The sequence below is a fragment of the Pyxicephalus adspersus genome, chromosome 7 (assembly GCF_032062135.1).
Source record: "Pyxicephalus adspersus chromosome 7, UCB_Pads_2.0, whole genome shotgun sequence".
Taxonomy (NCBI): Eukaryota; Metazoa; Chordata; class Amphibia; order Anura; family Pyxicephalidae; genus Pyxicephalus; species Pyxicephalus adspersus.
Window position 1 is genome coordinate 32,062,009 of NC_092864.1, and position 12,505 is coordinate 32,074,513.

General features: G+C 39.4%; 1 protein-coding gene across 1 annotated transcript in view; it reads right to left on the reverse strand.

Moving 5' to 3' along the window:
• The window catches only part of ASIC4 (acid sensing ion channel subunit family member 4), a 178,009-nt gene that overhangs the window by 7,700 nt on the left and 157,804 nt on the right, over positions 1-12,505 (reverse strand). Inside the window, exons 2-8 of the mRNA XM_072418026.1 lie at positions 8,872-9,016; positions 6,403-6,530; positions 3,996-4,155; positions 3,321-3,377; positions 2,818-2,971; positions 2,276-2,367; positions 502-581 (exon numbers count right to left, since the gene is read on the reverse strand). Coding sequence (XP_072274127.1) covers positions 502-581; positions 2,276-2,367; positions 2,818-2,971; positions 3,321-3,377; positions 3,996-4,155; positions 6,403-6,530; positions 8,872-9,016 — 816 coding nt within the window. The remainder of the gene's footprint in view (positions 1-501; positions 582-2,275; positions 2,368-2,817; positions 2,972-3,320; positions 3,378-3,995; positions 4,156-6,402; positions 6,531-8,871; positions 9,017-12,505) is intronic.

Below are 12,505 nucleotides of genomic sequence, written 5' to 3' on the forward strand. Positions count from 1 at the left end.
ACACAGTTTTCCCAGCGTGTTAATATTAGAGCGAATCACATGAAGTCCTTTGCCTAGCAAGCGAAGCGAGCAATTGAGAGACTCCCTCCCCAGCTCTCCAATATCTTTTCACTGAACAAGAAGTTCTCCCGAAGTGTCTCTCTCCAGGTGCCCTAAGCCTCACTCAGCTTACCACCTAGCAAATAATTATTTGCTACAACTCCTCCTCCATCTACCATGGTTTACCCAAGTTTATGTCAACCATTCCTAATTATCATAATATCAGCTTCACTGCTTCACTTACCACATCTTCACCTCCCTGAGGAAGCCAGTAGGTGAAACGCGTCAGCATTTTAGACATCTTTGTTATATCCCTACAAATCAGCCTTAAAAAAATACTTTGACTTACTTGATTGCAGTCTTTAGGCTTCTCACAAGATTTTGTTTTCAAATTCAATTTGTAAATGAACAGACTATCTTTCTTTAGTATATCAACCCCATAAGTTTCAAACTATGACTCACCTCATACACATAGTCCAATATCTCTAGAATGGTGAGGATACTGGCCCCGATAAACAGACCCATCTGTCCTCCGATGTCTCCTGATGGAGGATATAAAAAAGGATTTATCAGTCTTTGCCAATCATATTTCAGAATTGTGATTATTACTGTGTGTATGACAATGTTCTGTTAGATTTTAGTTTCTAATATTCACTAAAAAAGAAATCTGAACATTACTTTGTAAAGGTAACACTTCCACTTTTCTTTTGTGAAATGTTTATATTGTAATGAGAGAAATTAAATATAATCCTATGGAAAATTATTCTTTTATGTATGCTTCAAACATTGCTAGCTGATTAAAGGTAATATACTGGGATAAAACTGAAAAAATTCCCCTTTTTAACCACTTACCCAAAAATATTAAAAAGAAAGTACATCTTTGCCCAGGATGTTGGTATTGCCCCTGTGAAATTACTTCTTGAAGATATTTTGTATAGGTAACTTGTGTCTGTTATAAGTTTGATAAAATCATTGACAATGTATCTTTGTAAAATTCTGTAAGTTACTAGAGGTTTGTGGGTATTTGCATGAACTGCCCTTTTAAAATCCCTTTTAGCATCCTAAAGGGATTTAAATCAAAGCTTTGACTAGGTCAGCCAATAGCTCTTCATTTCTTTTCTTTGATTTATTCCTTGATGAATTTGTTTGTTGCCTTTCTTTGGATGATCGTTTTGTTGGAAGATACATTTTAACTTCACCATACCATTTCTGCAATCCTGTTTTACAAATGTTTTGAATGCTGTATTGGTATGCACTTTCCTAGAGAGGAGGTACAAACCTACTGTTACTGAGGATTCACCAGTCCATGGCACATTGTTTGGGCCTTTCCCATATGTTCTATAATAAAATATATTCTTACTCTTCTGCTCTTTTTGCACAGCATATGCTCTTTGCTGGCACACCTTCTATGCCAGTCAAATTGGGGCAATCTCCTTCTGCTTTTAGATTAATTCACCATTACCGTAACACTGTCTGTTTTAAGATTTATCTATAGATCCTGCACCGAGCTTGAAGTTCTTGGAAACTTTTTTTTAGTATCAAACAGTCTGCAGTTGGGCTGAATTTATTGGGCTGGCTAGTCCTAGTTGATATATGCTGTATATCATTGGCAATTTATGCCACATGTAGACTATTCTCCTACAGTGAAACAATTGAATTCATATCATTTAATGATCTTTTCAAATACCTTGCCAGGCAGAAAGGCATCCATGACCTTCTACCTTAGGGTGTTAGAGGGCTTATTTGATCTTGTTACGATGACACCCCAAACATTAATAGTAAAAAGGACACCACACCCCAATAGTTAGGATTAAAGTAGATAGATTCCACTTACGCATACTCTTCTTTTTATTGACATGATATGATATGAAGTGGTGGTAAATGTAGGGTATACTTATTTGGATCAGTTTTTCTAAACCTGGGTTCTGTGAAACCCAAGGGTGACATTTGCTGGCCAGCAATGTAAAAGGCTTTTTCCCAAGTATCACCAAGCTAATAATGGGTTTTTTTGAAGACATAAAAGTTATTTCAAGAGTTTCCCCATGATTGAAAGGCCAAGTAACGCTGATTTAGAATTTTAGATTGAATACACAACTTTATCAAGCATATCACCTTTATCTGTAGGAAATGTTTGAAGTAAGATCTAAGGTTTGCCTTTTCAATTATGTTGAAAAAAATTAACTGTCTCTATGGGTCATGCCTCACATGGCTGTAAATATCAGGGTGATCAACTCACCAAGCAGACTGGCAAAGTCATACGCTTTCTTCTGTTCTATTGTTCCATAATTCAGAGCTTCAAAGAAGATATCCAGGACCAGAAAGTTGTCTCTGTCAGAAAAAATAGCTTGAGAACTTTTCCTGATTGTTTAAGCACTCTATGTCTGGATAAGATAGACTAATATGGAAGAACCTTGCTGATCCAACAAACCTGGTTCAAGATTGAAACTATTTGCCAATTAAAAACAAATGATTTTAAGAAATACAATCAGCGTTTGCTGGATCACCCAAGTTCCTCTAAAAAATGTCTATTTTCACCAGTCATGGAGAGCTTTAATAAATCAGGCCCAATGCACATGGATAGGGAGAATGATGAAGAAAGAGGGAAATATTTAAAAAATGAACAATCGTTGGGTTGAAAGAAAGGTTTGGTTATTTTTTAAAAAAAATGTTTAGATTACTAAATCATAAAAGTGGCAGCTGATATGTTTAAAACTTTTATGAATTATCTCCCAACCTGATTGCCATATTTTATGGGGGGAATAATAGCAGGATTCTTACCGAATATATGTCTCATTCCTGTTGTATTTTTTGGCCAGGTAGCGAGCAGATCCTTTGTTGGGGATTCGAACCATGGAGATCTCTTTACCGTATCGGGTCAGGTTACAGGGTGTGGGGCAACTACATCTCTCACTGGTATCTTCCACTGTGGCATCTGTAAGGAGAAAAACAGATGGTAGGGTGTACCATAACATAAAATATAAAAAACCTACACATTATAAAATATATAAAAAAGAAATATTCCTATGATAGGCACTGCGCTACCTATCTATTCCTCATATGTTTGCATCTTTTAAATGAATCACTCTCGGCAATTTGCTAATACGGTGAATATTTCGGAATTTAGCCACAGTACTAGAGAAAATTTCACAGCAGCTTAGCACTGCAAATATTTCACATTTATAGACACAAGTCGATCATTACCATCTGCTTTATTAGAATAATGAAATGTTAGTAAAACTCTAGACTCCTGCAGGGCATATAAATAGGATATTCGTTTATACCTAGTGTGTTGTCAGCACAGTCAATGTAGTCCTTGGGAGAACAGATTGTTTCATTTCCTGTAAAAAAAAAAAGATAAAATAGCTATTAGAGAGAAATGAAAGCTGAGAAATTAATGAATATTTATATATGTATATTTTTCTGGCATTCAGATTTGTTAGTTTTGTAAGAACATAATCAAAACCTGTCCTGCACTGCCACCACATTTCACCTTTTCACCTATTGGAGGCTGCACGTATCACTCTCTGCTATATTGTATACAAGTGATGCCCTTACAGGAGGTAGGGTAATAATGCTCTGCACTCACTGGATGTCCTCAGTCTCCTGCATAGGCATGATGCTGGGCTAAAGGCTGAGGACACCTAGTGACAGAATGGCATTATTACTGTAAGTGCACAGGTTGCAACTACAGGGGAACCCCAAAGGCAGCACTGTCACCCCTAAAATTCTTTTTTGAAAGAGAGGTTAAACAAATCAACTTTTTGTGTCTTTACTATGTGGTATTTGTAACTTGAGGAAGGGGGTATTATTAAAATGCTGCTTTCAAAAGGGCCTTGCTTGGGGCTACATAGTCAGACTGCCCTGTGCCAAGTAGTAAAGATAGCATTACCCTGAGGAAAAAACATCCCAATCTGCATGCCCAGACAAACACCATAGGTAGTGCCCACTACAAGTACCTGGCATATGCACCATGCGGCAGTCACATTTTCTCACCACCGCTTCCTTCTCACATTGAAGGCGACAGGCAGAGATGCTGTATGTGCTGTAACCGGGAAGGAATACCTCTCCTGGAACACTGGCTCTGCAGTTACCCCAGGGCTGGGGTAGGTATGTCAGCTGTGAGAAAACAACACCAAAATGCAGATAATCATTTAATCAATCACATAATAAATCAATAAACCTGTCACTTATACAATTGTAGGGAAAAAGTACAGAAAAAGCAGGTGTTTAAAATTCATACTTGGAACATTTTTTCCTTTTCACAGACATGTTTAATTATCTTAACGATGGACTCTATTATAAGGAAGGGAATCAGACATTCCCCCAAACATTTCCTCATAAGAATCAATTACTGCTATTTGACACAAAATAATCTGAAAGATTTCAACTAAGAAATGTCAGAATCCCTGTTTGATAAATGGAACCAGTTGGGAGGTAAAAAGAGAAGACAATCCCTCTAAATCAGGGAGAGTTATGAGATTTAAACAGGGATAGTCCCTCCAAATTATGGCCATATGGAAGGTATCAACAAGGAAGGTCCCTTCAAACCAGGGGCATTTGTTAGATATAAAGCAAATAAATGATAATTCGGAGATATGAGGAGGGACAGTCCCTCCAAATCTGGGGAATTTGTTAAGTATAAAGTAACAGTCCCTCCAAATCATGGTAAGTTGTGAGGTATTAAGAGATACAGTCCATCCAAATCAGGGGCATTTGGGTGGTATAAAGAGGGACAGCCAGGGACAGTTGGTAGTACATATCTATATATTGGAGCTGTATAAGGGGAGTTGCTCTTTAAGCCAAATGAATTGATTGAGTTATTTATGTGAAATACCCAACATTCTTTATTTACTGCTTGAGCTGTCTAGTCACATTCTCCAGGCAGTGAAGTTCATGGCACCGAGGGTGTATTTAACATCTTGGCAAACAAATTAATATCTGCCTGGGGCGATATTGATTTTTTTATGGTAAACATATCAATACATTCCTTATTTGTCTGCAATTGTTTAGTCTTCATTAAAGCAAAGGGTCTATTTATAAAAGGCAGGCAGATCCAGTCTCATTGCCATGATTTAATAGTCAGCTGGCATGAGTCACAGAGAGCGAAAGGTAAGGACTACAAATCAAGAAACTTGGCAAATCTTCAGGAATTCGTCCATCAGCTATTCCGAAAAACAGCAGTCACTTACCAAACCTTGGAGTAGATCTAAAACCTTAAGAGATGACATTTAATTGGCTCTCGGTGTAGGTGATCTCTTTGACCATGTCTACATGCACTTGCAACAGCGTCAGCTGTACATTGATGTCCTGGACCAGATTTTTGATTTCCACACGTCTTCCCAATTTGTAGCCTCTACAAGGGGCACATGTAGCAGGGTGACAACACAAGAACATATTTAGAAGACCAGTGCCCCCTCCCAAAAATCAGGAAAAATCTTAAAGTAATATTTTAAAGTGGAACAACAGGTAGTTTTTTAATGACAAATAAATGTCTCTTTTGCCATGGATGGTTCTATTGGCTTTGCAGCATTTTTTTCTTGAAGTGTTCATGAGCCATATTTAACCTCGATGTGTTACTAATCCAGGACAAACTCATTTCAGTCAGGTTATCGTGACCTGGCTAATAAAGATGTCCGCAGACAAGAAAACAAAAGTAGCAGAAGCACCAGCAATAGAGAGGAGTGCGTAGATTGCAGCACTAGAGAGGTTACTAGAGAGGTCACACTGGCAGGTAGGTGTGCAAAAATGTGCAAATAGTAACACAGAAGGTCAAGATTGTGCATTGTTAAGTTAATTATAAAATGTCTGTGGAAATGTTTCAAGTTTGAATATGGTTCAGTAGTAGGATCAACTGATTTTTGATGGACCAGTAACTTTTATAATCAAACAAGCCAATTCATTTAAAAATTGATCCAATTCAATTGGTTCCTTAGTGATAACCCATAACTTAAAGTGAGATCCATATTATCATTTTGGTAAATGTATGTTACAATGACAGTAATTACAATCACCTTTTATTAGAGGGAATATTAATACTGTATCATGCCATAAATGTAATGTCTTCAAAACGTTTTACAATTCAGCAATTCAGTGCTGAAAAAAGTCAGCACTGAAATCAATGTGCCACAATTAAATGATCCATGCAACCCGAGCAAGGGGTTGGGATCTATCACGTCTTTGTAATACCCTCTTCCTAAAAAATACCAGCAGAAAATTTGATTGGGTTGATTGCCATTTTTTTTTAATATTGTGGGAAAAACAAAAACTTTTTTTTTAAAGATAAAGTGTAGAGCAAGACTGGCTCTACTAGTAAATATTTTGCACCGTTTTCTTTTCTCATACATGAACATACAACAATCCTACCCTCTGTTCCTGGCATGAGACAAAGGTCTGGAATCCAGGGGACACCCCAAACCCCAGCTGATGGATGTACGGTGGCTCATCTTGGCTGTGGATCTGCACCCTGATCCCAGCCTCGAATGATGTTTCATCTGCAGAAGATAAAGAGAGACATTAGATGCGATGGTCATGGTGCTAATTGTATCTGTCTTGTGGTTGCATTTAGTATTCTAATGTTTATTGGACACCTCTGGATAGTTTGCATTGCTGTAATTAGTGTCTCTGGTTCTTCTTGTACTGTGCTAAATTATTCATCAGGGATGGTCTTGGTCCAAGTTTTAACCTGTTACATTCTGAAAATATCTGTAGCTCTGTATTATACTGTGTTGTGCTAATTGTGCAGAGATTATAACTTTTTTATACAATTAGATGCTGGCAGGGTTGGATTTTAAGGTGGGTTCATGCAATGCCGCCACAACAAGCTTAGAAATTGTACATCATGATGGCTGGATTGTATACCCCAAACCCCCACATACATAGGCTGGCACTCCAGATTGCCACAAATACCATTATACACTCACACAACATTTATTTGCTAATTTAAACCTATCCGGGAAGAAATACAGAGGCTGCCATTGGTAACCTCCTATGTATGTTATCTGCCTGGTTGTCTCTGGATTTAAAGCCTTTTGAGTCAGTGACCAAGAAACAGAAAGTGGGAAGTGAGGTCAGGTTGAAGATTGCTTATGGGGGTGCAATCTCTGTGCAGAATGGGGCAGGGGAAAAGCAAGAATTAATTGTGCAGCAGGGGTTATAAAAGCTCATTGGTGTGCTGCTTCTCCTTTCACAGTCCAGTTACTAGCTGGGGGAAGGACAAGACCTGTAATTGTAAAATCAGGTCTCCTGTCTTACCAGGTAGGGCTGTGTTGTGGGCCAGGGCTGTGTAGGTTTTAAGAAAGGGATGGCGAGAAATACAGTGCCTATGCGTAAAACTCATTGGGCCCAGGATAGGAGACTTTGGGGGTGGGGTCAGGGAATTCCTGGTTAGAGCCCATTGTGATAAGGGTAGAGCATCTATGACACTTTGTCATCATCCTGGGCAAGTCACTGTGGCAGATAGATATATTGAGTCTGATAGCTGGGTAGAATGACCATGGGCTATTGCTTTATTTCCAGCGGTGCCAGGGGTAATCCCTGTTTCAGGCAGATAAAGCATTTTTTGGCAAATGCTGAAAAAATCATATACACGAGAAGTTAAAAGTCATTTCACCCATTACCAAATTCATTGCAGTAATGTGATTTCTGTAGAGCTTAATCTGCTAACATTTTGCCTTCCATGGTTGCTCATTTCTCCTCTCATTAACATGCTAATGACATTTTTAAATACAACATTTCAGAGTTCATTACATTACCTATTTTAGACCCAGTTATATCATCACTGGGTCCCTTTGGTTTTCTAGCATTTCAGGTAGATCAGTGGCCAGCAGGGGGGCAGGCAGCACCTGGCCTTAGTAGCACTTTCAAAAGCCCTCAGCCTTTATCTAAATAGTTGGGTGGCACTTGGGAGAAGTTATTCAAATATGCAAGTACCCTCATGGTTGGGTTTGAATCTGGAAGAGGAGGTGGTTCTAGGCAGGTTGTATTTTTACATTCACACTCAGACACCCTAAATTTGACCCCGGTCACAAATTAACAGGGGGCCAAATATAGGGTGAGTGTATGCAAGGGTAAGGGTGGGCATTTAAAGAGGAGTGTTGCCTCTTGGGAGGAGTTATTAAAATAGGCAAGAGTCCTCATGGGTGGGTTTGAGTCTGGAAAAGGGGTTGGTCCTAGGCAGGCTGCATTAAATTCACAAATTAACAAGGGACCACTTATAGGGTGAATGTATGCAAGGGTAAGGAAGGGCATTTAAAGAGCTTTGCAGGAAGCCCACCACTTCAACCCAGCAGAAAAGGCTCCAGTCTGCAGAATTCAGTTATACCTGAATGATAAAGCTTTGCTGCAATAACACTTGAAGAGCAGAGCTTCCTTTTTGATGGATGCCCATTGGTGACTTTCTTATCAAGGAAAAGTGTCACCTGCCCTTCCCACCTCTCTGGGGACCTTGCAACACATTCCCTTCCCATTATGGACAAGAATAGAGGATATGTTCTGCTATTTAGCAAGTGAATATTGGGCACAGCTGACAACACTGCTTTGCATTTCAGTACAACAGAAGCATCATTGTCAGCTAGAGGAAGATGAGAGCTTAAATAATTTCAACACACCATAAAGTGCAATTTGAAAAGGACAACACATGGGGAATTTTGTATGTATTGGAGATCTGTGCTGAATATGATTTTTCAGATATCATGCAAGTAAACTTTTTTTTGTGATGTGATGCCTTGTTTTTGAAATATAGGAAATACACTGTGTGAACATGGAGTAGATGTTGGGTTGTGTACACAATATTAGATTAGAGTCATAATCATGTTTATAGAGTCTGATACTTACTAGTCTCTCTCCAGATAGGTAGGTATTCCTCCTGCTGAATGTCAAGCATTATCTCCAGTCCATTCCCCATACCACCCTGTCGGGTTACTTTTGGGTTATTTTTGTCAGCGTTGAAAGTGTAGCATTTCCCATATCTGGTATATACCTGTGAACAAGCAAACAAAAAAAAAACACTATGAGGACAATATATGAAGTATTTAAGCTACTGTGGATGAACATGCCTAAAAAATATGTTTACTAATATCTCTGTCCAATCATTGCATTACATCTTACCATTCATGTAAAAAAACATTAAACACAATGGACCTCATGGAACTGCGGTCCCCTCACCCTATATGAGTTCCTAACTTGCCCTAGGGAAGATCTGAGTACCAATCTTGATGCAGAATGGTCTAAATTAGGACCCTTTTATACAAAAGAGCATTTCATCTAAAAGAGGATTATCAGTAATAATTTGAGAAAGTAAAAACCATAGTGGAGGCTGTACATTTAGAAAGAAATAAGCCAATGTGGCATGTATGTAGAAAGTGATATCCTCTAAATATAAAAATTAGATACTTCTAACACCCTAAATGTTTAAATTGCAATATGCAGGCATACACTGGACTTATACATGGATTTAACTGGTAAAATTGTAGATCAGAAATAGCATGCATAAAAGGCCAAATGGGAATAAGCAAGTTAGTTAGGAGAAGACACTAAGAAGTAAAAACTCACAAGGGTAAAATCTTCATCTGTGCAGTTTTTCCCACCATACATGCAATGGACAAGCATACCATCAAAGTTGTCCTTTGTCTGATTAGATATATCAGCGAGAAGATGTTTGTTTTTAGGGTCAATAGAAAAAGTATGGGGAAATGTGGAGACCGCGTTCAACTGCTGGACCCTACAAAGTGTCACTGATGGAAAGTTAAGCTGTCTGGCCCAGATCATCTTCACATTGGCATGCATGGGATAGGACAACAGGTAGAACAGGTGCTCTAAAGACCAGATGAAGAAAAGACAAAGGGAGGCAGTGAAAGCTGCCGTCCAAAGTAGGCGGTGGAATACGGAGTATGAGGACCTCCAGTGGCTCAGCCCATGGATCTTGGTGGTCCTCAAGAATTTATCTGTCACTGCAGCAAAGGTGTCCTTCTCCATGATGAAGGTCCTAAAGAAGTTCAAGCCACAATGGACAGGAGAAGATAAGATAGGTTTATCCCTACTGGATGAAAACTAGAATAAAGATTATACATAGGAGAAGAAATAAAGTATATATTGCAGAGACAAATGAGGACGCTATCTCTGCGGGTTATTCACTGAAATCTTGTTTATTTAAGTGGTGATTACCGGAAATTATCATCATCCACACGTCACGTGTCACGTATCTAGGTCTGTCCCAGGAGGGAGTAAAACTGGCAGACTCCAAGCACTTTGTGCAGCAGGGTAATGGCTCCATGGAAAGTGCAAACGTATCTTAAGATAAAATGAACCAAGCACTAACCAATTCTTAAAGGGAACGCCCAGTGAAAGAAATATCACTGCATGAACATCAGGTTATTAGTGCCTTTTGTAATGTAATTTATTCATCTGCAGCTGTTTAGGATTCTTGTGTGGATGGGGTGAATGGTTAAATGGAATTATATTTTGTGCAATAGTTAGTTTGTTGCATGAAGAAACCAGAAGCAAGCTAAAGTCTGTGCGGACCCACTTTCTTCAAAATGCTAAATCTAATGTTTTTTTTACATTTACATTAATGACATACATTATGACTCCAGTTAAGCAGGGAAGTTGCATTATTTAAAATGTAATCAGAGTAACTTGCTAAAATAAAAATTCCTCTAGAAAAAAGAAGACTCACTTTCCGCTAACGCTACCAGTATCTGCAGTGATAAAGTAAAAAAATCCCTTGGTGAAGATCACACAGGATCTGCAAGTTCTGGAAGTGACAGTTATTTGGTCCCCAACCAGTTCCTTTATCATTACTCCATCCTTACCTTACCACGTCTGACCTAACATAACAGAAGACAATGGAGAAAGGGGTTTCAAAAAAGGAGCATAGTGGGGACAGAGCTGGCCAAGGTGTAGGCATTATCTATGGTTTTAGTCTATGCCGCAGGCAAGGCCACTGGCAATTTGTCTCTGGCAAGGCCAGAACTTTATTGCTACCTTGTTCTAGCTGTGGGTTTATGATGATGAAGACTTTCTTTTGCTTGTGTGGGCTGTAATGGAGGAGGATGAGACAGATTTGGAAGCCAAAATAAATCACAACTTTTTTTCATGCGCTGTCAGCTCCACATTAAAATGTACAAATCTTTAATTTTCTAATCTTACTGCACAATGTTAAGCTTTGTGCTTGTGTTCTGTAATTATCAAGCAAATGCAATTTGCCCTAAAGCCGCAGCTTCTACATAGAAATAACAGTCCTGCCTTGCTCATAACAGGGGAATGACATTACTTTAATTAAACAGCCCCAAAAAATCCTGGTGGGGAGTGACTAAGGACATCAGACCCTCAAACCCAATTTTAATTACAACGTGTATTTTGCAATAAGGAATAGGATGTAGATATTTTATTCTGTAAAAAAACAGCATCAAATAGGCAACTGCATTGTCACAATGTCACGGTAAACACAGACCGGTGGGGGACAGAGTTTAAGGTACCAGCCTCTCTTCACCAGTGCATCCCCCGTACACACAGGGCGTGGTGACTGCTGACTGAGTAGAACCATTGTGTAGTACAAGAGTGAGAGGCAGTTGAAGGAGCCAAGGTCAGGGCAGGCGGCAATTCAGAATAGTCAGGACAGAGCCAGGGTCCGTATTCCAAAGTGTCAGGATCAGGAAATACAAACTGAAACCTGGAAACAGAGCCATCCTGTTGCCAATTGGCATGTTATATAGGGGAGGTCATGTGACAAGGGGTAACCATTTGACTAGTAGGTGACAGACCCCACCACCAGGGGGAGTGCTGGAGCGGAAGCAGCTCAGGTGGTGTTACACTTTTGCCAGTAGACGGAGCTTGTCTGCCGAAAATTCTGTAAGGAAATCCTTAATGGGCAGCTCTCAGGGATCACATGGTTCAGAACTGGAAATAAATAGTGAATGGGATCCCTGGGCAGAACTGCTGCTGGCTGGAGAGGAGTGCAAGGTGGGTGGCACAGAAGGACACAGATCCCCTAGTCCTATGGGAATCTGTGACATTTATATTTGATATGTTATTCAAGGAGCGAGGTATTGAGGTATTGTGGGGATGGTACGAACTCTGGAAATTTGTGAGTACGTTTAGTAGGCAGGGTAGGGGCAAAGGAGTGAGGGGGGTTGTTGAAGAAATCAAAAAGAATCTCATGAGGCCATCTCTCCCATCTCCAAGGTTGAACCAGTAAACCAGAAGATTGGAAAAACGTCCAGTTGGTCATAGTGTTAAGCCCCCACAATGTGTTTTTTTGTGCCATATAAGGTCACAGGACATCTACCAGGCCCTCTGGTGCCCTAAAAAATGTGCTACCATTCTAGGAGAGTAATTCATTCTTGTGGGCTCTTTTTCTCACTCTCTCTTGTGAGCCCCAGGTCTCCAATCCTGCCTGTCTCTTGTTGGTTATCACATACATACACATATCACATACAGTTGGGTCCATAAAAAGTTGGACTAAGACAAC